General features: G+C 52.4%; 1 protein-coding gene across 1 annotated transcript in view; it reads right to left on the minus strand.

The window, feature by feature from the left end:
- Window positions 1–2,637: 2,637 nt before the first annotated feature.
- Window positions 2,638–27,434, minus strand: part of Myo18b (myosin XVIIIB) — a 122,679-nt gene continuing 97,882 nt past the window's right edge. Inside the window, exons 40-44 of the mRNA XM_048342750.1 lie at window positions 25,473–25,603; window positions 19,458–19,502; window positions 18,436–18,573; window positions 5,443–6,643; window positions 2,638–2,855 (exon numbers count right to left, since the gene is read on the minus strand). Coding sequence (XP_048198707.1) covers window positions 5,455–6,643; window positions 18,436–18,573; window positions 19,458–19,502; window positions 25,473–25,603 — 1,503 coding nt within the window. The 3' untranslated portion in view covers window positions 2,638–2,855; window positions 5,443–5,454. The remainder of the gene's footprint in view (window positions 2,856–5,442; window positions 6,644–18,435; window positions 18,574–19,457; window positions 19,503–25,472; window positions 25,604–27,434) is intronic.

Below are 27,434 nucleotides of genomic sequence, written 5' to 3' on the forward strand. Positions count from 1 at the left end.
GCTGCTGTCTCCGTTTCACAGAGGAGCAAATAGGGGCCCCAGGAATGCAAGTCACCTGTGCCTAGGTCACGGGAGCCCAGGGCAACCTGGGGTGGGGTCCTAGCTCCGATGGGCCCTGGCCACCTTCTCAGGCACAAGTGTCCTGTGTTCTAGATCTCTCATCTGGAAGAAGAAGAAGGGACTGCGTCTGTTCCCTCTGTAACTTCTGGTGGGGAACATGAGCCCCTGTAAGGGGCACCAGGAGGTGCAGCTGGCTGCTGTTCCTGGGGGCCATGAGCATGATTTTGTAGAGTTAATGGATCCTGTATGTGGTCATACCCAATCTCTGGGTGATTGATGGGTTGGGGGCCCCTAGCCTGGCCTCCCACAAGTGACATTTGAGTATTGCTACATGTAGTCCCTGGCTGGCTACAGACCAGCAAGGGCTGGGGGCTGGGCTGGGTCCTCGTTCCCCTTGTCACCCGGGCTCCTGCATAGCATCTGTTGACCTCCTCCAAAGCCAGCTGGACCTGGACAGGTGAACACTCAACCAGGCAGAGAGGCTGGAGGAGCCCTCGCCTCGGCTGCCAGTGGATGAGTCGGGGCTGGGCTGGGAGCCTGGCCAGGCTGAGTTGGACCACCACCCTGGCCTCCCGGGGGTGTGTGTGTGCTACACCCCCAGCCCTCGCCTGTGGTGGTGGCTGTAATTCCAGCCTCCCTCCCGCTCTTCCCTCCTACACCCTTTGGGGCTGAGAGAGAATATGGGGTGCCATACAGCCTGCCACAGGTCTCGGGAGATAGCAAGGTCTCAGTGGGTCTGGAGGGCTCCTCAGGGCAGGGCCGAGGGCCGGCTTGGGCGGCAGGATGACCTGCGGTGGGTGGACTTGTGGTGAGGCCTGCGGTCACAGGGGCTCAGCCTACCTCTGCATGCCAGGGACATCTCTCCTTTCCTCCAGTGAAACGGTAGCCCCAGCCGGGCATGGCCCATGTTTGGAGGGGTCTGTTCATGTTGGGGTACCACGTACTTTAGGGGTGCACGGCTTCTCATTCACTGTTTTGTCTACTTACTCCTCACAGGTTTTGTTTTTCCTTTGGCAGTGCTGGAGTTTGAACTCAGGGCTTTGTTCCAGCTGGTGGCTGTTGCTCCACTGTTTGAGCCACGCACCTCCGGCATTTTAGTTAACTGGAGATAAGAGTCTCTTGGATTTGTCAGCCAGGGCTCCTGAGTAGCTAGGACTAGAGATGTGAGTTACCCACAGCACCAGGCTCCTAACTCCCTTTTAAAAATCCTCCATTTCCTGGATTTTGGCTTACCGCCTAACAAGGAGGGAAGGCAAGCTGGGTGATGTGGGTTTAACCTTTCCAAAGGCATCGCTGGTATATCACTGAAGAACAACACAGGTTTCTCCTTTTACAAAAGCATATTTCATAAAATAAACGTGTAATGAACGTTTAACAGGGAACTCAGAAAGCGATTTCATCTTTATTTTTCATTGCCTCACTCCTGGCTCTCCAGAAGCATATTTATTCTCCTGCTGTGTGTCTGCGGCTGAGTTTTCTGTAGGTAGAGGAGCAGGGGGCCTGGACACCCCCAGCAGATCCTCCACAAGGGGCCTGTAGCCAGTACCCGGGGAAGGGGGACCCAGGGCACAGGCACATGCACAGGCAATGCAGAACTCCTGGAAACGAGCAGCTTCCAGGGTGGAGCACATCCATGAAACTCTAGGATCAGGAAGCTGATGGGAAGCTATTCTGGGCATCCATGATGGCTTTTGTCTGGGGACCAAGCTGGGAGCTAGGGATTGAACCCAGGGCTTCAGCTATGCTGGGCAAGCATTCTGCCACTTGAGCCACACGCCATGCCCCTCTAGACCTTTTAAAAAAGTTGTTGTTGCCCTTTGAGATATGGTTTCACTAAATTTTCCTCATCTGGTTTCCAATTCTTGATCCTCCCAGTCTCATCTTTTCAGCTGGGACTACAAGAATGCGGCACCACACCTGACTCCTGGGGTCATCCATCGTCATCCGATTGGTCTATGGCTGATAATGATAATTCATGGTTTAAAGCCACTACTCACTATTGCATAAGGGTTGTGTCATAGACCCCGCCCCCGGCACCACCGACTGCAGCTGCCTTTGCACAAGAGGCCTCAGAATAAATGATGCAGTGAGATCATAAGGGTAGACACTGGTCCAGATCAGTTCCGTGGTTTCAATCATCCCTGTGGTCTCGCATCACACAGCCCAGCCCAGCTAACGCAGTGCGCAATACTCTGTCTCCTCTCTGCTTCATATAGCCTAACAATTATCACTGCTGAGAAGGGGAAACCAAGGCCTAGACAGCAAAGTGACTTGTCCCCAGGCACCAAGAGGTGGGAGGTGCTGGGAAAGATCGTCAGGTCCTCAAGCTGTGTCTTCTCCCATGCTGACCTCAGACCACATATTTGTGGGTTGGTGGGTGCACTCTCCCGCCATGTCCCAGCTTTGGCTGGTGAGCAGGGGTGCTCTTGGGGAGGGGTGGAGAGGCCATGGAGTGGGGCGAGGGTGCCTGTCCGCTCGTGGCTCCGCCCCATGCCTTCCTTTGGACCCTGTGCCCCGCCCCATCAGGTCCACTTAGGAGTCCAGGCAGCGAGTCACAAAGCAGAGACACGGCACAGATGCAAGGAAGCCAACTTTATTTTGGACAGACAGACCAGGTACACAGGGAGCCCCACGCTGCAGCAGGGCAGGCACCTTCCAGGCCTCGTCTCACCTCTTGAGGGCTGCTGGGGTGCCTGGCTCCAGACTCAGGATGCCAGGGAGCCTGGATGGTCTCCATCTCTCTCCAAGGCCTGTGGAGTCAGGCACTCGTTTATGGCGGCCACCGTCCCAGGAGGCTGAAAGGAGACCCAGGAGGGAGCTGCTGAGTGATGGGCATGCCATGGGCTGAGCTTGTTTGTTAACCAAGACGGGGTCTCACTGTGCTGCTCATCATTGCCTCCCATGCACCACTGTCCTGCCTCAGTCCCTTGAGTGATGGGATTATAGGCATGTGCTACCATACTCAGCCTCAGGATGGTCAGGTTGTGACGGGGAGGTCCAGCAGGACAGGAGGGCCTGGGGCAGGTGGTCGTACTGTAGTGACTGCCACCCAGGGAGTGGGGACAGCAGCAGAGCCACAGTGGAAGAAACACTGAAACACAGCTGGGTCCTGAGGCCCGTGCTTGCACTGAGCTGCCCTGGCCACCTGTTTTAAAGCCTGGTCTCTGGTCTCTTTGGTGGCACGCTATTGGAAACTGGAGGAGGCGGGACAGAGTGGGAGGTCCTCTCATTGTCGGGGCCACATCCCCCTGGAAGGGCACTGGGGCTCTGAGCCTATCTTCTTTCTCTTTTTTTTTTTTCTGCTGGGTAGCCAGGAGGTAAATAGATTCATAGTACAGTGATACTGAGATCAACCTTTTCTTTTTCTTTCTTTCTCTTTTTTGTTTTGTCAGTCATGGGGCTTAAACTCAGAGCCTAGGCACTGTTCCTGAACTTTTCTCCTCAAGTCTAGCAATCTACCACTTGAGTCAGAGCTCCACTTCTGATTTTTCTGGTGGTTCATTGGAGATAAGAGTCTCATGGACCTTCCTGCCTGCGCTGGCTTTGAAACACAATCCTCAGATCTCAGTCTCCTTAGTAGCTAGGATGACAGGCATAAGCCACCAACACTGGCAAACCTTTTCTGCTTTTAATGTGACTGTCTCGGGTTTTTGTGACAGTAGCAGGGAGCTGACTGAAACAGGACCCAGGTTTTCAAGGGCAAGGCAGCCTGGGGATTGAGGGCTTCCAAATGTGTGCTAGGCACCACGTGACAGACCTTAGGTATTCTCATTAAACCCACAATGGCACTTCTCCAACTGGAGACCCTGCATGGCTGGCCCAAGGCCTCCTGGCTGCTGACAGGACAGGACAGGGCAGCACACAGCCTGAGGGCTTGCTGGGTTCCAGAGCCATGCTGAGAGTGGGATGTATTATTGTGTTGTTCAAAAATCCCACAGCACTGGGGGCCGGGAGCTGTGACTCATGACTGTAATCCCAACCACTCAGAGTAGGCAGATCACAGTCCACAATGGGCAAGCATATGTGAGACTGGCTGAAAAGTAAGTAAGTAGCAGGAACACATTAGGCGAGTGCTTCGTTACTGCAGAGCCTTGCTCAAGGGAGAAAAGAGGACCCGAGCTTTACAAAAACTAATGGCAGAGACAAGATGTTCCCTGGGGCCTCCTGCTAAGTACCATTCCCCTCATGATGCGGTGGCCTTCACTTGGCCTTTGAAATGGCTTTTCCATGTCCCAGAGAGCGTAATAATGCAAATGAGTATCGGAGCTCTACTCTGTAATTGAGAACAGAGAGAAGGCCACGTTAAGTCAAATTAATTTGGTCTGATACACTCTGAACTTGTCCCTGTGGAAGGGCCGTGGCATTGACAGGCTTAAGGGGAGGCCTTCTTGAAGGTGCAGGTGTGTGCCGGTGGGGGTTGTGGGGTTCATGGGGGTCCACCTGAGCCTGGAGTGCTGAGGTTCAGGGTCAGAGGCTGGCAGCCATAGCAGACAGCTCTCATTTCACTCATGCCACGTGGGCCTAAGGAAAAAGGCCTGCTGGTCAAAGTGAAGATGATTGTGACGAATTGTGTCAGTATTGGGGTTTGAACTCAGGGCACTCCAATCATACTCTACCACTTGAGCCACACCTCCAGCATAGCTTTTTATCTTTTGTCTTAAACTGATTGACTGGAGATAATTGTCTCATGAATGTTTCTATCCAGGCTGTCCCTCAGGATCACAGCTTTCCTGAGTAGCTGGGATTATAGGCATGAGCCACGGTGCCCAGCTTGGACTCTGTACCATGTCCCAGTGATGGTCCAACATGGCCCTCTGAGGAGCTTTCACACCATTCTGGCTCTTTCACATGGGCAGAATATCACACAGTCCCTCAGACTCCAGCTGGGAAGGGGTTAAAAAAGTGAGGCTCAAGCCAGGTGCTGGTGGCTTGTGGCCTGCCATCCTAGCTGCTCAGGAGGGTGAGATCTGAAGATCATGCTGCAGTCTGAAGCCAGCCAGGACAGGAAAGTCCGTAAGACACTTATCTCCAATATACTAATCAGCAAAATCTAGAAGTGGTGCTGTGGTCCAAGTGGCAGAGTGCTAACCTTGAGCACAAAAGGCTCAGGGACAGTGCCCAGGCGCTGAGTTCAAGCCCCAGGACTGGCCAAAAAGAAGAAAAAGAAAAAGAAAACTGAGACTCAGCTGGGGAAAGCTGTAAACGCCACATTCTGTAGCTGCCTCCAGGGGAACCTTCTTGCTTTCTGGCGCTTCTCTCCGCATGGCCAAACACAACCTATCGTTTCAGCAAAAGCCTCTCAAAGACCCGGGGTCAAAGGCTCTGCCTGATGGGGGCAGTGGGCAGCAGGGGGGAGAAAGCCTAGGGTTTTGAGGCTGTTACCTGTTCCGAACCCTACTTCTGGAGGTATTTCTTCATGATGCTCTCCACGTCCTCGCCTCTCCCTGCAGCGCCCCGTTCTGGGCGCTCGGGTGACGCGCGCTCCCCACCGTCGCCCTCCAGCCGCGGGAGGGACGGCCCACTCTTGGTACCGGGGTTGCTTTTGAGAGACACGATGGAGCTGGAGGAGGATGAGGAGTCAGAGAGGTGAGCGGGGTCCTCCAGGGGCCCCAGGCTCTTTTTCACGACGGTCTTGATCCCAGAGACAGAGGAGGGGTCAGCCTCTTCCGTCTCGAAGTGGACGCTCGGGTGCTGCTTGTCCTTGGTTGCGCCAGCCAGGGACAGAGGGGTGGCGGGCTTCCGGATGGCCGGCAGGAAGTCATCGAAGTCCCCTTGGGCCTGGCGCCCGTAATGGAGGCTGGGGAGCTTCCAGCTGAAGGGGTCACCCCTGAGGGGTTCCTCCATCAGATGGGCAAACTGGCGGTTCTGGAAGACGAGGGGCTCGGTCCCCAGGTCCAAGCTGCCCGCATCGTCCACCGAGGCCTCCAGACACCGCCTGCGTGGACGCAGGGAGGGCGACAGCAGTGGGTCCCGGGGTGTGCCCTGGGGTCCCGGTGTTCTCCCCAGGCTTGTTCCGGACTCCAAGAGGGACTCGCAGGAGCTGAACCGGGTCTTCGTCCTGTCCGGCAGCAGCTCGGTGCCTGCAGCACCCTCGGAGGGGATGCATTTGAGACTGGCACACCGCAGCAGCCCGGAGGCCCCCTCGGCTCCTGGGGGAGACGGGGCCCCCATCCCGAGGGAGAGGGCCCCCTCGTCACTGCTAGCCCTGCCCCTCCGCAGCGCAGAGGCCCCTGTGGTCTGGTAAATGGGCAGTGTGGGCCAGTCCTCGAGGTGCAGTGGGGACCCCCGGCCCCCTCTTTGGGCCCTTTTTCTGCGGAGGCCTTCCACAAACTCCGAGAGAGCCGCCGAGGGGCTGGGCAGCTTGTCCCTAGGCGATGGGGACCTAGCAGGGCTCGAGGAAGCTAGGGAGGGGGATACGGTTGCTGGTCTCTCTGAGGCCTTCCTCTGTTCCTCCAGGTGACAGGAGGGGCGGGGAGACACACAGTCACCCCTCGAGGCCCAGGGCCCACTTTCCCAGGCTCTGCTCGGTACCGCTGCTGAGGTCGGTGTTGCTCTCTTGGCTTCTCCAACTTCCTCCTCCGTCCTGTGCCAGAAAAACAGTGCGGCCTTTAGAAATGGTGCAGTCCACACAATCTCTGCACCCAGCTCAGGGGCTAAGATTTGTGGCTTTGACAACAATGCCCTACGAAACCCCAGTGAACCATGCGTGATTTCACAAGCAAGCAGAAGCTTGGTGAGTGGTTCCTTGTGGCTGTCAATATGCAATGTCTGTCTTAATGATACCCTGCTAAGTTGGCCAGGAGCTGGTGGCTCACACCTGTCATCCTAGCTACTCAGGAGGCTGAGATCTAAGGATTAAAGTTCAAAGCCAGCTTGGGCAGGAAAGTCCATGAGACTCTTATGTCCAATGAACCAGCAAAAAAAAAGCAGGAAGTGTGGCTCAAGTGATAGAGTGCTAGTCTAGAGAAAACAAAAAGCAAAAATGAAAAAAATCCTAAAGGATGAGGCCCAGGCCCCAAGTTCAAGCTCTAGGACCAGCATAACCCCACCAACCAGCCAAAATAAAAATACAAACAAACAAACCCCACCAACTCCCCACACAAGAACACAGATGGTTTCTATTCCAGGACCCTGCCAGCCCTGGGCATTTTATAGAGAGAGAGTTTGGAGCAGCTGAAGCCAAAAGCATGTTGCCTGGGAAAAGTTGGAGCTTCCCAGTGGGGTAAAATTAGATGCTAAAATAAAGGGCGTTCTTTTAAAGGAGACAGGCCATGTCTGTCAGTCATTCCTTTAACAAAACAGACCTCTGTGTGCTCCATCTAAGAAAACCAACCCCTCTCAGCTCACCAGCAAAGTCATAATTTATATGTTAAATGCAGGAATGCCAGATTTGGACAATGCAGACAGAGCTGTGGCCCAGGACTGCAGCGTGGAGAAGAGCCGTGATAGGGCTGGTGGCACAGGCTGCCTGGGGGTGCCACAGCCATGACAGGTGGACAATCAAGGAGCCAGCTTTGTCACCAGGATGAGGGTGGCGGAGCTGTAGGCTCTGAGGGAAGGAGCTTGCCGTCCTGGCTGGATTTCAGCACCCACTGCCATCCCTGCACTAGGAGCGGTGGGGTTTGGGACCTGGGGTGGGAGGAGGGAAGCCAGGGCAAGGGTGCCTGCAGCAGATGGGGGGGGGCACAGCTAGATTGGGGGTGGGAGGGAGGGCTCCAAGGACTGAATCTTTGCACCTCCCTCCTCTGGAATTCCAAGGTGACAGCATTAGCAGGTGCTTAGGGAGCAGCTTAATCAGGAGGCGGGGGGGGGGGGCTCACAAATGAGATCAGTATCCTCAGAAAGGAGCCCCTCTCCCCTAGAGAGCACACCTGCAATGACACCAGCCCCTCTGCCCCTTGCCCTGGTGTCCAGCTGCCAGCACCGCACCTCTGGCTGTGTAGAGGCAACGTGGGGCATGGCATTCCATGGTCACAGCTGGAAGGGACTTGGACACTGCTGTCCTGACCTTTGACAATGTGGCAGGAGCCACAGGCACTACAGGGTCTGTAACAGGGCTCTGTGAGGGGACGTGGTGCAAGCAAAACCCCTGTGCCTTGGTCACCATGGACAGCTATGATGAATAACAAATAGCTGATTGCAGGGCCATGAATGGTGCTGGCTTCTCCTCACCCGCCATCTGCAGACCCGCAGGTCACTGGACGCTAGGAAGCCACCCGTGGGTCTGGGGGAGGGACACATGTGGAAGGCCTGGAGGGTGATCTGCTCTGTTGTATGGAGCAGGTGGTCTAGCCACCACCTACCCCGTGATGTCTCCCACCAAGCTGGCTCTGGCGAGCTGAGGAGGTAGCTGGAGGCTCCTTTACCACCTCACCCAGCTTACCCCTCCCTCAGCCATCGCACTTCTTTTAGCCAGTGGGCTGCCAACATAGGCCATTTCTATCCTGTCGGGATCTGAAGGGAGCGGGCTGACCAAGGTATCCCAGGCCCTCATGTTCATCCATCTTCTGCCCCACCTGGGCAATGGAGAGGCTGCCTGCTGCCCAGTTTCCCTGGATTCTGCCCAGGTCCCACACCACTGCTGACAGCAGGTTTCAGGATAGGAGTGGGAGAAGAGGAAGGGGAGGAGGAAGAAAGAGAGGAACAGGAGGAAGAAGAAGAGAGAGAGGAGGGGAGGAATCGGTCTCCCTCCATGTGGACAAATAAGTGAACCTCTAGACCCCTGCACACTGCCGGTGTTTGATTTATGGGTGATACTCGGTGCCTGTTAAAAAGTAGGTGTTGAATAAACATTGATTCACAAATTGGCGTGCTCCTTTGGAAATACTGAAGGGCTATCAGGTAAATCAGGATAGAAATAGTAATATTAGAATTTCCAGTCCTTCTAACTTGTAAGGCTAGGAAGACGAGTTAGGAAACATAGAAACCTTAGGTTCAAATCCCCCCACTGTCCCTTCCCAGCTAGGTATGTTTTGGAGCTTGAACTGGCTCAGCTGTCACAGTGGAAAGGCTTGTGTCCTGGCGGTGGGGATGGGGTGGGGGGGTCCTAGGACCTAGAACCTAGAAGTAGTAGAGTTCCTTTAGAGTCGTTGTGGGAGTTGGTTCTTCTTGTCTCGCTCCCCAGCACCCCAAGATGTCAATCAAGGTAAACTGTAGACTTGTACTTACAAAGTTATTCTTGGGTGTATGGAGTTAAGACTTTAGACTTATGTGCATAAAGTTAGACTTAGGCCTGCAAAGTTAGATGGCACATAGAGTTAGACTCGCATGTACAAAGTTAGACTTGCAATACCTGCAGCTCTGCACAGCTTGGGTTCTGTATTTGAGGATTCAACCAGACTGGAAAAGACTAGGACAACCACGCCTCCATACTAAATGTGTGCAGATGCTCTTCTTGTTGTGACTCGCTAAGTCTGGCGGAAGGGCCATAGACACTGTGGCCACAGGATGGGAGCTGTCTGTCATGTACAGAGGGGCACAGTACAGGAAAACATTTGGCCTTTGGGCAGACGATGAGCCATTTTATATCAGTCTCTGATTTGGGGATTGGTGGGCACCCTCAATCCCACTCCCCACGGATACTGAATAGATACTGCATCTCTTATTCATATCAGAGCAATACTAGTAATTAACCTAATATGTTGAAAAACTCTTACTGCTGTTTGACTGTTGTTGTTGTTGTTTGTTTTTCCCTCCCAATCCTGGGACTTGAACTCAGGACCCTGTGCTTGCAAGGTGAATACTCTACCAGTGAGACACATTTACTCCCCTGTTCTCCTCTGGTTCTGTTTGAGATAGGGTCTCACATGCAACCTGCCAGTCCCGCCTCTCAACTTCCATCCTTCTGCAGGTGTCCCTCACTGCCGGAGATGGAAGCAAGCCAGCCTCCCTGTCTAGGTTACTCCGTGAGGCAGAGTCTTGTGGATTTTTCTGCCTGGGCTAGCCTTGAACCATTACTCTTTCCATTCTCAGCCTCCTGGGGTTACAGGCATGAGCTACTGGCCCCTGGCTGGATTGTGAATCTCAAACGCCCCCAGACTGAGATCAAATGGCTGACAAAGAAGTGTATCCACACATTCCAGGCCCTTCCCTGGGTGGGGTGTCCTGCAAGCCACCTCCATGGCTTCCGACTTGGGCTGATCCCTGCAGGAGGCTCTCCCCAGACACTGGGCAAGGCAGTGTGGAGACACTGGGCGAGGCAGTGTGGGGACACTGCCGTGCACGCATTGGCTCTCCAAGATCCAAATGGTCACGCCGTCTCGAAGACAAGGGGATGGAGGCTCTCTGGCCAGGAGCCACTAGTTCAAAGACATCATGGACATTCCTTATAAAATGGAGTCCCCTCCCACAAGGGACAAGCCCACCAGGCAGAGGGCAGAGTGGGGCCCTCAGGGAGTGGGATTTTCAGCTACATTTATCCTCCCCCCCCCCCCCGCTCCCAAATCCACCATCACATAACAAATGAAGGAAAGTGTCAAGTCTGAGCAAACGGGATGCTGGATTTGCTGGCATCAGACAAAATAATACAGAAACAAAAATCATATTTATCTGTATAATTCTCAAGTCTCTTTGTAACTGGGCACCAGTGGTGGCTGCCAGAGACCAGATAAGGATTTAATGATGTTGTGAACCATCTTCCCCTGGGAGCCTACTGTCAGCCCCATTCTTCATCCACACCCCCAATTATAGAGAAAATTAAAAATGTATTGATGGTCCTCAGTACTGGTGAGGCCGAGTCAGGGAAGGCAGATGGGGACCTAAGATGGTCTAGAGACACCGTAACCTGATCTGAAGTAATGAACAATAGTCTGTAGTAAGAACTGGCCTGGCGCCCTGGGTGCCTAGGACACAGGGATGTGAGGCGTTGCTTGTGCCCCATGTTGAGATGGGTGACTACCAGCCGTATGTGTTGCGCCTTTAGTCTCTGCAGTCCTCTGAGGCAAGCACTACTGTCACCATGTCTCAAATGAGGCTTAGACAGGACAACTGGTCAGGGGATTAGGGAGAGGCAAGGGGATACCCCAAATCCACACCCCCACTACACTGTCCTACTGCCGTCCTCGCTGTCACATTGCAGAGGAGGCCGGCGGGGTTCAGAGAGGCAGTGGCGCACTGAGATGCAACCCTGGTCCACCTTGTCTATGAACCACAGAAGATAAGCCAGGCACCAGGGGCTCAGGCCTATAATCCGAGCTACTTAGGAAATTGAGAGCTGAGGATCACAGTTCAAAGCCAGCCCCAGCCGGCAAAATCAGTGAGACCATTATCTCCAATCAACTACCAAAATGCCAGAAGCAGAGCTGTGGCTCAAGTGATAAAGCACTAGTGTTGAGCAAAAATCCTACAAGGAAAGTACCCAGGTCCTGAGTTCAAGCCCCAGGAATGGCACAGAAGATGAAAGAGGAAGAGGAAGAGGAAGAGGGAGGGTGGGGGAAGAGGGGAAGGAGGAGAAAGAAAGATGTGAAGATGGTAATTTTTGCTTATAGAGAGCATACTATCGACACAGCCTGGATACATCCACAAAGAAGGGTCCATGGTACAGAAAATTCTAGATACATGTGCTGCACATGAAATGAGCACATGAGAGGCTGTCTCAGGAGACAGCCATGGGTACCGGAGCCTGGAGCCCAGATTTTCTGGGGGAGGGGAAGGGCTGAATCAGGCTTTGCCAGGGGGGGAAACTGATGAGTTAGTCAAAGATCTAGAAGTCCATGTCAGCTTCACCTTAACCTCCACCTCACACCACAGACGAATACAGCTCTCCAGTGTACTGCATCCCTTGATGTAACAGGGAAATCAACAGTGCCTATAAAATCCTAAAGGAATAGACAGACCTGTCTAGTCTTGGGGGTCAGAGGTCAAGGTGGTTGTGACCTTGGGTCACAACTTGCATTGCACCAAGAAAGTTCCAGGCCCCCTGGCGCCGCACTGCTTTTGATTTTGGCGACGATGAGCTAAGATCACTTTTGGAGACTGTGGCCCAAGGGCGCCTTCCCACATGCAGGTGTTTCCATCATCAACGCCTCAGTACCAAACTTCAGGTCAATCCCAGACCCACAGATTCGAACAGAAAATTCGGAACCATCAACATCATCAGCTTAATACCAACTTTCATTTCAGCGAGTATCACAGTTCCAGAAAGCTTTGCAGCCCTACCCTCAAGGTCCTGGGGCTCTAGAGACCACTCAGTGCCCTTTCCATGGGAGCCTGTGTCCTCGGCCAGGCCCTGCTCGCTCAGGCTTCGGGGGGTCCATGGGTGGTGTGTTAGCCATCCCACCCATGAATCTTCCTACTGGTGAAGGCCTGGCAAGACACACGGCCGTGCCATCATTTGCCCAGGGGACCACAATGGGGATGGAAATGGCCTGGAGCTGCAGACACTGAGAACAATAAATAATTGCACCACTGAAACCCTATACCTGCTTGGAGATGGGGTGCCATCCATTCACACAGCCATAATTAATGAGCTAATTACCATCGGAGTCTTATCTAATCATTGAAGCCCCTCGCCACCACCCCAGTCTACTGGAATGATTGTGTTCCCTTGACAGTGATACAACTTTATTTACAGCAACAATACCCTGTAAATTTTAGATTGCTTTACTAATTCAACTCAACCTTATATCAAATAAAAACAAAGGGGAGATGGTGAGTGAAGGGCGGGGGAGAGGAGGAATCTCACAATATCTTTTTTTAAATTTTCTTTTAAACCAACAAACCTTAAGCCAAGTACATGGGCTGGCAGGAATGTTTATGGAAAGCAAATTTTTCCCCAGAAAAAAGAAACAAAAGAAAAATCATAATGCTCTCTTGTAGCCAAACGCAAAAACAGTTGTGTTAAACCGGCACCAAAGCAAATGAAACATACAACAGTAATTAGCGAAGATTACACAGTAATTAAAATCACTGTGATTATGTGAGTGAGAATAATTTATACAATAATCGCCTTACACACACTGCCATGTAGAACAAGACTGACAGAACAGTAAGGAGCCGGCTGGCTAACAAGTTCATTCTCTCTCTCTCTCTCTCTCTTCTCTCTCTCTCTCTCTCTCTCTCTCTCTCTCTCTCTCTCTCTCTCTCTCTCCAACTTACTTTACTCACACAGTTTGCTTTTTTCCTTGGTGGCAAACATTTGCTATGCTTATTTTCTTCTTTGCCTCTTTTGGCGGCCCCCTGCTCCCCCACTATGGACCATTGAGACTCACACGTCTCCTGAGCCAGATGAGAACCCCGGCTTAGGTCTGAGGTGGAAGGAATCTTCCCTCTCTCTGTCTTTTCTGACTGATTCTGTGGTGGCCAGGTGGCTCACTCAGGCTTGGGTCCTTTCTGGTGGGCCTGAGGGTGGTGCAGGCTTGTGTTTGGGCTTGTTGGCTGCCATGTTGCCGTTCCAGAATGGAACCAACAGAGGAGAAGGCAGAGTGGGCTGGTGAGAGACCAGGTCCCTGCAATGATCCAGTAGTACATGAAGCTCTAGCTCTCCGGTGACGTTTCCCAGCTGGAGGAGTTAGATTTTGTCACCCATGCCCATGGGAGACCTACTGCTTGGCAGAGATGTCCTGACCTCACTCTGGGGCTCCAATACTGAGTGCAAAACATTCTTGAGTTCCCTTCGGATGTCCTAAAACACACCAAGTCTGACATATTTAAAAGGAGCTCAACAGCACTCCACTAGGAGTGCAGAGAGGTTTCCTGTTGGAAATCCTGCTTGCCTCTCCGGTCCCTGGGATGTGGTGAGCCAGGGAAGGCCTCCGCTGTCTGCCTCCCCTGGGCTGGGCTGCGCTGAGGGCAGGCAGGTGCAGGGCTGGCCAGTGTGCCACCTCACCTTTCTATGTGCACTCCACGGCTGCACCCTACCCACCCTGGCCAAGAGAGCAAGCCCCCCACCCCCCCCCCCCGCCCCCAGGCCCATTTCACATCTGAGGGAGAGAGATTCAGATGCCCAGGAGGCAGTGATGAGGTCATTGAGTCTGTATTACTGGTCTGAAAACGGAATAGGGGTGCAGATGGCACAGGTGTGAGCTCTGTGGCCTTCACGGTCTGTGACAATTTGTCAGCTCTGTCCCTGGAGTGCAGAGCCAACACTGGACAACACGTGAGAGACAAGCCATGGGCACAGCTGCCATCTAATAAAACTTTATTTACAAAAGCAAGCCGAGGGCCATGTGTGTGTGGCAGTCATGCACAAACCCAGGCCGTAGGTGACAAGCAGCCACGGAAAACAGGTTTTCATTTTCAGGAAATCGCGCAATCGTTGGGGTGCCTGGAGTGGGGTAAGACCATTCCAAAGGGGTGTTGAAAGGCCTTTGCAATTGACAGCCTGGCTTACAGGCATCCACAGGATGGTGGGAGCAAAGAAGAAAAGCTCTCCAGTTAGTGTGGAGGGGAGCAGAATTAGCAAGCTTGAGGGATGAGATGCTGATGAGGACAGGATCTGGAGTGGCTCAGGGCTCTGGCTCCAGCATCTTGATGAATGACAGACCTCCCTATCCACCCACCCAGGGACTCTGGTAAACAGGTATGTACAGAGGGCTCGAGGGGCCATCAGAGGAGATGGTGAGTTAAGATGCTTCAGCTACTTGGCTGACAGAGGAGGGAGGGTTGCAAGTTTGTTGCCAGCTTGGGTGAAGTTAGTGAAATTTTGTTTCAAAGAAAGAGCAATAAATAGAATGTATGAATTACCACAGTGAAACCATTTGCATAATTAATACAAACTTGGAGGGGGAAAAGAATTATGGGGACGTAACCAGGCTGTGCTGTGAGTGGGGTACCAGGAGAGAGGGGAGGGCCAGTGGGGTGGGGGTGGACAGGGATAGATACTGCCCACTTCCTTTGGATGTGAAAATCGGCCAATGAAGCCTGATGAAACTGCTGTAAGATGAGGGGAGGGGGCTGAGTTTGAGGAGGGTCTGCTATATGTATATATGGAAAGAAGACCGGAATTCTCTCATTAACCTAATATATGCTAATGAAAAGAATCTTTAAAAGGTGGGGGCATGGCTCACGTGGGAAAGGGCCTGTCAAGTGTGAGGCCTTGGGTTCAATTCCTAAACACACACACACACACACACACACACACACACACACACACACACCCCTTGGGAAAACCTAAGAGTGATTGATTTTGATTCGAGAGCCATCTGCTCCCAGCTGGGGACTCAAAATTATGAGAATTAACTAGCTGCCAATAGGTAGAGGAAAGAAAAACAGGCAGGCAAGTAGGGGGTGGCCTCAGCCGCCACCTCCCCCACCCCTAGCCTTGGGAGCTGGGGTAAGAAGGAAGAGACCCTGGGAGAGAGGAGTCTGAGGCCAGTGGAGGATTAGAAACGTGAGGAAGGGGAGTGAACAGAGAGAGACCCCACTGAGCTGCCTGTACCCGCAGGCATGGCTCAGGGAAGAAGTTGCAGTGGCGAGGGCTGGCTTTGCCATGGTAAACTGAGGCATTCAGGGGGAGAGAGGAAGGCCCACCTGGTAGGTGCAGAGTCCCCTGGGGAAGAAACGAGGTGAGACGGGCAAGAGAAAGGATAGGACAGGAGTGTAGGGCAAGGGGCAAAGATGTGGTCAGAACAGAGGGGATCCCACCGAGAGAACCCAGGAAGGAGAGGAGGGGACGACGGCTGAGGAGGGAAGGTAGGGGTGCAGGAGAGGGAGGGACACTGTGTGCTGGACGTGCTCACTGCCCAGTGATATGAGGGCAGAGAGTGACAGGATGAGGCAGGAAGGAGCCTTGGGTTCCTGAGGATCCAGCACTGCCTGTCCCGCATAAACCCTGCCCTTCTGTGGGTGACCAGAGAGTAGAAAGGAGCAGTGAGGCTGACAACACAGGCCAAGGGGACCCAGGTCCCCAAGGAGCCACTCTGGGCAGCCTGGCACCCATGCCCCCCCACTGAGCCCACAAATCCCATCTCTAGGACCCACAAAGGTAATTTTGAGTCTTCATTTCTGGGAGTTTTTTCTCTCCCAGTCACACAGCATGAACCCTGAGCTGTAAATCACAGAGCTTCAGACATATTTCTTCCTGGCTAACATCCTCTTATAAATAACATGGAGAGGGGTTTCCTGCTGCTGGCAGAGGGGCGTGTGCTCTCTCCCTCTCTTCTGGTTTCCCAATGACCTTCCTTCCCACCCAAATGACAGATGTCTAAGAGGCTCAGTGATCTGAGACCTCCCTCTGTGCCAGGAAACGTGGGGCAGTTGGGGGGGGTCAAGAATTCAGGACTTGAGGGGAGTCTTTGGGTCTGGAACACTGACAGGTGGATGGCGAATAGTGTGAAAGCATCTGAAGTGATATATAGAGATGACACCTGTGGAACACATGACCCATTTCCATCATGGGGCAGGGGTGGGGCCTCTAGTAGATGCTAGAAGGAAAGATGGCTCCCAGAAGGATTCATTAACAACGCACATAATATGCTATTGGGCCATTTATGCTTTTAAAAAGCCACAAATAGGTTATCTGCTACAAGTGACTATGTAGGTTTGTAAGCACACAGAGACAGAGACATGGTGGGTAGGAGGGAGAAGGGTGTACCCCAAACTGAAGAAAGGAAACAGAATGAAGATTGGGGGAAGGGGACCGAGGTGGGGAGTTATTATCTAAAGTCTTTTGTTCCCAGAACAATACTTTAGCCAGATGCAGTAGCTTATGCCTATAACCCCGGTGCCCACCTTCTGCTCTAGCAGCCTCCAGTCCGGCTCCTTCTCCACTGGCTGGCAGGGGAAACAAAGGCAGAGAGGACAAGGCCTCCTTTCCTGCAGTGAACAAGACTCTTTCTGCCCACAGGCCTGTGTCTTCCATTCAGAGCAGCCATCAGATAATTTTGCTTTAATGGACTCTCCACATATCCGTGCCCCCCCCCCCCATGCAACCTGACACCCTCCTCCCTTTAGTATTTCCTCACCCCATCTTTCAGCCGAGGATTATGTGCAGACGTTCAATGCTCATTGAGTTTGTCTGGAGGTAGCACAGACCAGCACCCCCACCCACTCCTTTTGGAGGTAACGATCATGGATTTTTGAGCACACCAGCCAGGACAGCGTGGCCTGGATTTGCTCCCTTAGACTATGGTTTTTCTGTGTTATCACCAAGGCCCTTCTGTTATCACAGAGGCAGTACGGATTTCATCTTAATTACACATCTGCTTAGTCCATAATTTCTGATTTACAGCCATTAAATCCTAATTACAAGAGGGTCGTCCTTGAAAGGGGAAACCAAGCGAGCTCAGAGAAATGGAGCTAGCTATAAAGCAAGGGGGAAGGAGGGATATAAGTCATGGATTAAGGATGGACACTGCTCTCCTCCTGCTTACCCACCTCACCAAGGTCTCCTCTGGCCAGCACTGTTACTGGAAGTTCTGTAGATTTGTGCATGTCCAATCTCTGGCCATGACTGAATCAAACTTTATCTGTTGTAGGAAGGCAATAAACTCCTTACATTCAAATAGATCTGACAAGTCTGCCTCAACTTTGCTCTTCTTTTTGTAGCAAGATTTCTCCCTGCACTTGTCTGGAAACTGTTGGGCCTGGGCGGTCATCCTACTCAGCCTCCTGACAAGCTGGAGCTACAGGTATGTGCCACCATGACTGGCTTTACTTCAACATAAGACAGAGTCCGCAGGTTTCTTTGCTCTGCTTTCATTCATGTACATGAAGTACTTCAGACATACTCCCTCTTCCTCTTGAAATCAGTCTAGGAACCCCTCCCCCCCAACAAATGGATAAAGACGATTTCCTTATGATGCTTCCCCCATTGAAAACAACAACAATCCCTTTAAGGGACCAGCATGCTTACCAAGAAGTCTTAAACCCATAGCTATTCCTGATTGGAAATCTGGTATGATCTATCTTAAATAGAAGCAACTATATTAACTGTAACTTCCTTTGAAGTTCAAATACTGTATTTTTTCTGTTGGTTGTAGGGCCTCAACTCAGGCCCTAGGCACTGTTCCTAAGCCTCTTTGTGCTCTAGGCTAGTGCTCAACCACTTGAGCTACAGTGCGACTTCTGGTTTTTGAGTGGTTCATTGGAGACAACAGTCTCAGGGGACTTTTCTGCCTGGGCTGGCTTCAAAACACAATCCTCAGATCTCAGCCTCCTGAGCAGCTAGGATTACAGTCATCAGCCACCAGCATCCACTATGTATTTTTTTTAAATCATCAGAACATGTGTTTTGGATAAGGAGGTAGAGACCCAGAGGGGACAGTGTGACCCTGTTTACAATCACACAGCTAGGAAGTGGCAGGTCCTACCTCAATTGGTCCGGGCCGTAACGGTCTCCATCTGAGGATCAAAGGACTTGAACAATATAACATCTGAGACCCTCAATGTTTCCAGCCACAGAGATGGCGCAGCCTGGCGATAGACGAAGAGTCTTACCTGGGGCTCAGGACATGGCTGCTGCCGGCTGACTGTCTTGAGGGTGTCCTCACAGTGTCTGTGGCCATGGACAGGGTACAACTCAGCCAGGACTGCAGGCTTCCCTCTGGTTGGGAGCTGACAGTGGAGAGGTTGTCTCTGGAATTGCAACACAGAAATGACGGTCACGATGACCAACCCGATGTTGGGTCTGCAGGCCAGGCATCGTGCTGATGAGCCACCCCCCACCCATCCCTCCGCCCCTGGGTCCAAAGGGTCCCCAGCCACACCCAGGGCATCACACTGGGCACCGAGGTTTGGACCCAAGGATGGGTCCATGGACCACATCAAGTACGAAGGTCCATGCCTTCCTTTCTTTGGGGGAGGTCCTGGAGAGCAAAGGTTGTGTTTTACCCAATGCTCCTGGGTTGTGAAAGTCATACAGGCTGAGGCCCACGTGGAGAACTCCCCAGTTATTTCCTGCCTGAGATGGGTGTGAGTGTGTGTGTGTGTGTGTGTGTGTGTGTGTGTGTGTGCATGGATCAATTATTTACATGCCAAGATATCACTCGATTGATTGATCGGTCCACACCATCCTCAGCACTCTGCCCTAGCGGAGCAGGTAAGTCATCATAAAATGCAGGAGAAGGCACAGGCAGGTCTTACAGGGGATGGGCAGGACGCCTCTATTTGCCTCAGGAAGCCAATGGTCAAGGCAAGGGAGCTAACAACCTCCCTGGAAGGTTCAGCCTAGGCTACTCAAGGACTGTGTGTATACAGGTGAGTAATCAACGGTGGGGAGTGTAAGTGAGGGTCAGAATATCAATCCCACACATCTCCTGGGGCAATGGGGAGCCATGGAAGACATTAGGGGACAGCATTGTGAGGACTCAGGGCCCCTGTATCTGAGTGGAGCTAGATATTCAGTTATGCATCCCTCGTAGTATCCTCTTAGGTCTACTGCCCTATGTGGTGCGTCCATGCCTCCTGAGAGCTACATGAGAGGACAGTATTCCACCTCGTCCAGCTTCTGGGTCACTTACGTCTCCTTCCTGGCATGGCGGCCACAGTCCACTGCTGTCTGGACACTGGGAGGAGACAGACAGACAGACAGAGAGCGCATCTGTTACACTTCTGCTGCCAGCGGTGGGGCATGCAGTCTTTGGGGGCTGGATATACTTGGCTTTGAGTTCCATTTCAACCCTTGGCTGCTGTGTGATCTTTGGCAGCACCTTGTCCTCTCTGGGCCACCTGCCTTTCTTTGTACATTGTGACTAATAGCAGAGCTCTGCCCCTGGAATTGTGGGGTGGAGCACAACCCCCACAAAGAGTTCAGTACGGCCCTTATAAGAAGACTGTGCTAACTAAAAAGAGAACAACTATCCTGCTGCTTCTTTTCTCCCCTCCCCTCCCCTCCCTTTCCCTTCCCTTTCCTTCTGTTTCTTTTCCCTCCCCTCTTTTCTTTTTCTTCTGTACAACCAGAGCTGCTGTTTGTTTTATTAACTAGCATTGTTACTCTGACAAAGGAGGCCCTTATTTATATTCTTTATGAAGTCCACAAATCAGACCTGGGGCAGGGAATTGTGGGAAACTCCCAAACTGGTACACTTGCACACACTCTGCACTCAATCTGTTCTGCCCATGTGTGATCTCAGGGACCCTCGGGGCATCTCCTCAGTCCCTCACACTCAATGCCTGCTCTCCTCCTGGTCTCTGCCCGGGAATGATCTGTACGGACAGCATCTTCTACATATACCCTGTCCTTGGGCTGCCCTGCGGCCTCAGCCAATGGAGGCCTCAACGTCCACACAGGAGAGAAGGGAAGGAAGGGTGTTGATCCTCCTGGAATTTATTTCTTTCCTTTGTCTCCTGAGGGTGGCTCTGACCCTCAACCAAAGGCCAAAGCTCTTCTTGCCAAGAATTCCTCTCCTTATGCAGTCTCTGCCACCCATCCTATTGCCTCTCTCCCCCATTCCCTTCTCTCCCCCACTTCTGCCTCCCCATCTGGACTCTCTCCCTCCTGCTGCCTCTCTCTGGACTCTACAGGTCACTCCTTTATCCCTCCCCCCATAGACCACTTGTCAAGAATCACCCTGTGGGGGCTGGGGATATAGCCTAGTGGCAAGAGTGCCTGCCTCGGATACACGAGGCCCTAGGTTCGATTCCCCAGCACCACATATACAGAAAACGGCCAGAAGCGGCGCTGTGGCTCAAGTGGCAGAGTGCTAGCCTTGAGCGGGAAGAAGCCAGGGACAGTGCTCAGGCCCTGAGTCCAAGGCCCAGGACTGGCAAAAAAAAAAAAAAAAAAAAAAAAGAATCACCCTGTGGGATTTCCCTACTCAGCCCACGCCACACTGCCAGTCCACCCCACCTGCATTTGTCATCTGCCTTGGGGCTCCTGTCAGATTCAATTCCAATAGCTCCTCTCAACCCAGAAGGATTTGAGTTTTCCAGACCAACATTTCATTTAAAGAACAAGCAGAGAGCCAGATGCTAGTGGTTCACACCTATAATCCTAGCTACTCAGGAGGCTGAGAAACTGAGGATCATGGTTCAGAGCCAGGAAAGTCAGTGAGACTCTTATCTCCAATGAACCACCAGAAAACTGGAAGTGGTGCTGTGACCCAAAGTGGTAGAGTGCTAGCCTTGAGCTGAAGAGCTGAGGGACAAGGCCCTGGCCCTGACTGAGTTCAAGCCCCATGACTGAAAAAAACAAAAACAAAAACAAAAAAACCCCAAGCAAACAGCAAGCTCCACCCAAGATCCAAAAAAGGCAAGACAAGAAGCAATCACCACTAGCAACTCTCTCCACAGATGTGACCTGGGAACCAGCCAGGAGAGCAAAAACACATGGGCAGGCTGCTGGTGACACCCCACCCCACCCGCAATGGCACTGGCCCCCTGCCCCACCTGCCTTGGGATGTGTACCAGTGAATGAAGCTCTGACTCCGGGGACAGAGCACAGCCCTGCCCGGTGGGTCTGCCTGATGGCCCACTTAGGATGGAGTCCCTTTCCCAGCCAGGGTGCTGTCAGCCTGGAGCACGGCTGCTCCCCACTGATAACAAGGCAGAGCTGCTCACTGTAAAGAGTGCCTGGGGGCGGCCCTGAGAGGTGGCTGGCTCCTGGGAACTAGCATGGTTGGCAGAGGATAGTGGAGGAGACAGAGGCTTTGGGGTGAGGAAAGAAGTGGGGAGGGGCTCCCTGCCTGCTCCTAGAGTGGGGGGAATTAAACACAGTGGGTAGAATTGATGACTGGTTCCATCAGACACATGGAACATGGAGCCCTTGGTACTAGAACATTCCACACTGAGAGGCTACCAGGGGTTGAGAAGGAATGGGAGAATGGATCAGCCCAGTTCCCTCCCTGCCCCCCCCCCCACTGCTGCTAACTTCTCTCTGTCCAGGTGAAAGATGCTTCATTCTGAGCTAGAATCTTATGCATTTGCTTTGATATAAAAAGGTGGAGGCAGTGTTTCAAAGAGGGAGTTTGGAATACACTGACTTTTTGCCATGGGAAGAAAGTGGGGATTGCAAGCTTTACCTGGTAGGCACTGTGCCCATGCACTCCCTGCCGTGTCTGACATCCTGGAACTGACCATGGATGTGGGCATGGGGTATCACCTGTGAGGTGGACCTGGCACTGACCACCAATGTGGGTATGGGGTATCACCTGCGGGGTGGGCCTGGCACTGACCATTGACATGGGCATGGGGTATCACCTGTGAAGCAGTCCTGGCTCTGACCATTGACATGGGCATGGGGTATCACCTGTGGGGTGGGCCTGGCACTGACCACTGATGTGGGCATGGGGTATCTATCACCTATGAGGCAGCACGCAGAGGTCCTGCCAGGCAGGGTCACTGACCATGGTGCTGATTCTCTGTGTGGTCCTGCAGAAACTGGAATCCACGTCTCCTAACGCTTGGTCAGTGGCTCTTTTTTCTCAGTTTGGGATATAAAGAACTTGTGACCGGAATTTGCACAGAGTAAATGGATTCTGGGTGAGATCATTGATTAAATGTCTTCAGATCTATTCTTTGAGGGCTCAGCTTTGCCTGACAACCTCAGTCTAAATGCAAATATTGCCTCAGGATGCACATGTGGATTCATCACCCCCCCCATCTCTCTGAGACAGAGAGACACAGAGAGAGAGACAGAGACAGAGACAGAGAGAGACAGGGAGTCAGGAATGGGGTACATTATACACGAAGCTGAGCTTGGTCATCAGAAGTGTGGGTGATGCAGTCAGCCCATGAGAAATAAAATCCTGACTTGGTTACCTACTGGGTGGGTTGGAGCAGAGGTTCTTGACTTCCTGAGACCTGGTACACCTGTCTGTAATCTAGGGATAGGCATGTCAGGAATCATGGAGGTTCTGGGAATAGCCCATGCCGACAGGCAGCAGCATGGCTGACTAGGACCTACGTGGGCTGTTGGCAAATGGTCCTCGGCATGTGCAAAGACCATTCTACTCTGGGGCAGGGGGGATTTTTGGTCTAGCAAGAATCTGTGCCCACCAGTGAAGAAATGATTGCCCTCCTCAGAGGCAGCCTCCTTCTTCTGGAAGACCCAAATCTTTCTGCCCACCCCCACTGGCAGCCTGCTTTTAGCTAGTTTATAAAAGGATGTTAAGTTGAAAAATGTCCAACTCACACTCACCCCAGCAACAGAGAACTCTTCCAGAACATTTGTCTCAATGAGTCCAGCTGTAATGATGCCCATTTAGGCCACTCAGAAGTCAGAGGTCATCCGTGGCCCCCCTCCCCCCAAACCCCACCCAACTCTTCAGCCAGGGCAGCAGCCAGACCAGCTGCAGACAGGCAGTCCCCCAGGAATAGATGGGGATGTCTGTCAACCAATGCACCGCTCTCTCCCTCCCTCCCTCCCTCCCTCCCTCCCTCCCTCCCTCCCTCCCTCCCTCCCTCCCTCTCTCCTCCTTCCCTGCATCCCTCCTTCCCTCTGTGAATAATGAGGCATGCTCCTGGCCTGGGGAAGCAACCTAAAGCACTTGTTTATTCATCTAAGAAGGCTGACGCTCAGGTTTAACTCACAGTGCCAGGCTGTGTAGGATGGCTGGTATTTCAAGGCTGTCTCCTATTGCAAGCTGACTTTCTGAGCACGTAGCCATGTTTCCAGCCCTGAAGGCCTGTTAATGCTCAGATTTAATTCCCGACATGGGGAAATGTGACTTTTTATAATTTGAACAAGTCTCTTAAAGTGCACGCATGCTCGCTTCTCTCTCTCTCTCTCTCTCTCTCTCTCTCTCTCTCTCTCTCTCTCTCTCTCTCTCTCTCTCTCTCTCCATCAATCCCCTCAGGTGAGTCGCAATCCTAATTGAGAGCTCAGTTTGGAGAATTATCTCAGCCCCATCTCTCAGGCTCCAGTCCAAACCTCTCCTTCCAGGTGATGAAACCATCAGGCTCTGTGTGGAGCTGGATCTCCCGTTCTTCAGAGATTCCAGACATGGCAGAGGCAGGGAGCCAGGAGTACGGCCTGGGGCCAAGGATGGACAACCTAGCAATGTCTTGTTGACAGCCAGGGTAATTTCACTGTCACTGGAGAGCATGTTTGGAGGATCTGAAGTCAGTCTGGACTTCTCCGTGGTTATTCTCTACCCTTCACAGTTTTACCATCCCTGGGGTGTGGCTAAAATCTATGCTGTGGTTTCAATCTCAGATCCCAGCCACAGGTATTGAGTTTGGAGCAGGTGGGTTAGGATAGTGCTTTTGTCAAAGAGCCTTTGAAAAATAAGTGCTCAGACTGCAGGAACACAGCTCTCCACATGGGGGCGGGGCTTCCAGTGAGGTTATCCACAAGCCCCGCCCACCCCAACGGCCTCACAGGAGAGTCAGTGGGATGGGTGACAATGCTGAAAGGGCTGACATTGATCAAGATACATGGTATCCACAAACTGCTCTGTTAAATGGCACTGCTTTGTACAACTACCTAAATATAATAATAAAAAGAAAAAATCTGAAAAAACATTGTTGTTGGCACATCACAAAATACATAGTAGCTTCACACACACACATCCACACACCTAGTAAAAGGGGTGAAAGACCTTTGCAATGAAAACTATGAAACCTTGAAGAAAGAAATTGAGGAAGGACAACAGAAGGGGAGAAGGCATCCCACATTCATGGATTGACAGGTAAATAGAGTGGAAATGGCAACTCCCACCAAAGTTCTAGCACTATTCTCTGTGGAAGCAGAAAAACTCAACACTAAAATTTATACAGAAGCACAAAAGCCCTTGACTTGCCAAAGCAACCCCGAACAAAAAGAGCAAAGCTAGAGGCAATCACAATACCAGATTTCCAATTGTGCTAAAAGCCAAAGTAACAAAACAGCATGCCAGCTAAACACACACACATGCGCGCGCGCACACACACACACACACACACACACACACACACCCCAACGGAACAGAAGACCAGGAATAAACCCTCACAGCTGGCACCACCTGATTCTCAACAAAGGCCCCCCCAAATCTTTTTAAGAGTATATTGTATACATGTATGGAAAGGTCAAAATGAAACACTTAAACAAAACAAAAAAGAATGAACAAGAAAGTCTACAAAAGGGCCCAAGGGGTGGGAGAGAGAGTGATGCAAGGATGCTTATGATCAAAGTCCATCATGCACCATATAGAAATATCACTACAGGACCCTCACTGTGTACCACAAAAAGGGACTAATAAAACAAGAACTTAAAAATAGCTGTATCGTGAAGCCTCATGCGGTTTGTCCTCATAGGCATTTGCCCCTATCACAGAGGAGGGATGGAGACCCAGACTGGACAGGTGGTGTTCCTGGGGTTCCCTTTCCAGCCTCATCACTTCACCTGGGGCTCCCTGCGCTAGGTCAGGTGGTTTCCATGGCAACAGAAGGTAGGAGCATTCCATCTCTCCCCATCCAAGCAAGGCACTGGTACCCCAGCGCCCTGTGCCTTTGATCTCTCAGCAGCTGTGACCCATGGACCGCTAAGGACCCCAGAACTCCCCAGGATGGTGGGCCCACCTTCTGTGTCCATCCCCACCCAGCTCTTTGCCACTCGCCTCTCGGTATCACTGTCACTGGATGCCACCTCTTCCAAGGCCGCCTGCAGGTCCGCGATCCTCCGGATAGAGGTCTCCAGATCTGTTTGGAGAGTCTGCCTCACGGCTGCCAGCTCCTCCACATATTTCTCCTGGAAACACAGACACCACACACTCATTGGTCATGAACAAGAATCCCTGAGCACCCATCTGTGAATTCCCACGAGGCCTGGTGCTGGCCCAGCCTGAGGTCACTGAGCACCTACCACCCAGCAAGTACTCCACAGAGCTTGCACTGCAGACAGGACCCTCTGGTGGGTGCTCCCTGCTATACTGGTGAAGGGCAGGGGTACAATGATGGGGACCTGGCAGCACAACCCAGGCTTGAAGGGCTTGCTTCACCCATGCGGGGTGCCATGTCTGGGCCCACAGTCAACACCACATTGCCAGGTGCCCACTGGGTACTTGACCCTATCTTAGATTAGTCTGAGCAGATGTACAAACCAAAATGGATCGAGGGCTAGGGGTTGGGGGGGGTTCTCTGAGCTCTGATAACGAGTCCCCCCATTGTTAGTCACCACAGGCAACAGAAGGGCAGAGAAGGAAGTGGAGCAGCAGGGCTGCTAGCTCCCTAAGATCAGGCAAACAAGACTGGCACTTCTGTTGGCTTCCTGGATCCCACCATGCTACTTCCCTCCACATGCTGCCCCTTGTCTGTGGGACAGGGTTTAGACTCAGCTGGGAACCCCAAAGACAGAGATTGGGGGAGCTGTTAGTGTAATTAACCATCTGGAGGGCTTTCCTGTTTCAGCATGGGAGTCATCTGGAGCCTGTGATGATAGGCCCAGGTCGGGTCAGGTGAAGCTGTGTCCTGACAGCCTCTACATCCTGAGGAGACGGGGAATGGGGCACAAAAAGAAGGGGCCACAGAGGGCACCCCCTTCAGGCTGCAGAGGTGGCCTCTAGCCTTGTGGGGCAGAAGGAACCCAGGCACCAACTCCATCTGGGTCAGAACGCGGGACGCAGTGTCCTGCATCAGCCAAGGACAAGTGCCCAGGCTGGGGAGCCCTTCTAGGATAAATACCAGGAAGAACTGCCATTGCTTTTTGCTGTCATTGTTGTTGTTTGTCAGTCATGGAGCTAGGACTCAGGACTTGGGTGCTGTACCTGAGCTCTTTTGCTCAGTGTTCTACCACTCTGAGCCACTTCTGTTTTTTTGGTGGCTCATTGGAGGTAAGAGTCCCATGGGCTTCTCTACCTGGGCTGGCTTTGAACCGTAATCCTCAGGTCTCAGTTTCCTGAGTAGCTAGGATTACAGGTGTGAGCCACTAGTGCCTGGTCATTACTCCCTCCCCCCAACTTCTCCAAGCATCACCCACCTGGGAGGAAAGGGGCTTGTGGGAAAGGAGAGCAGTGGCGGGGGGAGGGGGTCACGGGGACCAGGACTCCAAGCCTTCTGATTCCTGGTGCAGGAACGCACAGGTAGTTACCTGGCCACTACAGGGAAATCAGCAGGCTGATTGGGCAGAACTTTAGGAAAGAACTGAGGTGACTTTAAGAACACCCCAAGTTGGCCAGGCACTGGTGGTTCATGCCTGTAACCATCACTGTTCAGGAGGCTGAGGATGGAGGATCATGGCTCAAAGCTGGTCAGTGTTGCCCACCAGCCAAACAAATGCCCCAAATGAGGGAATAAGGCTGGGAGACACGTGCCCTCCCAGGAAGGCCTGTCCTTGTCAATCAATAGTCCTGTCATGCCCCATCTGTTCTTCTGAGAATTGACCAGAGGATGAGGCACAGAACTCCTGGTGTTGGTGATTGAATGCCAGACCTCGGCTTCCTCAGAGCTGGTGCCGAGAGATTAGATGGAGGAAGGAACCGTGCGTGCCACATAAATAGGAACATGCCATAAGGAGTGTGCAGCCGGGCACAATGAGGACCGAGATTAAGGCAGGGACTCGTGGGCCTCTAAATCCAGGCTTA

The sequence above is a fragment of the Perognathus longimembris genome, chromosome 3 (genome assembly GCF_023159225.1).
Source record: "Perognathus longimembris pacificus isolate PPM17 chromosome 3, ASM2315922v1, whole genome shotgun sequence".
Classification (NCBI taxonomy): domain Eukaryota; kingdom Metazoa; phylum Chordata; class Mammalia; order Rodentia; family Heteromyidae; genus Perognathus; species Perognathus longimembris.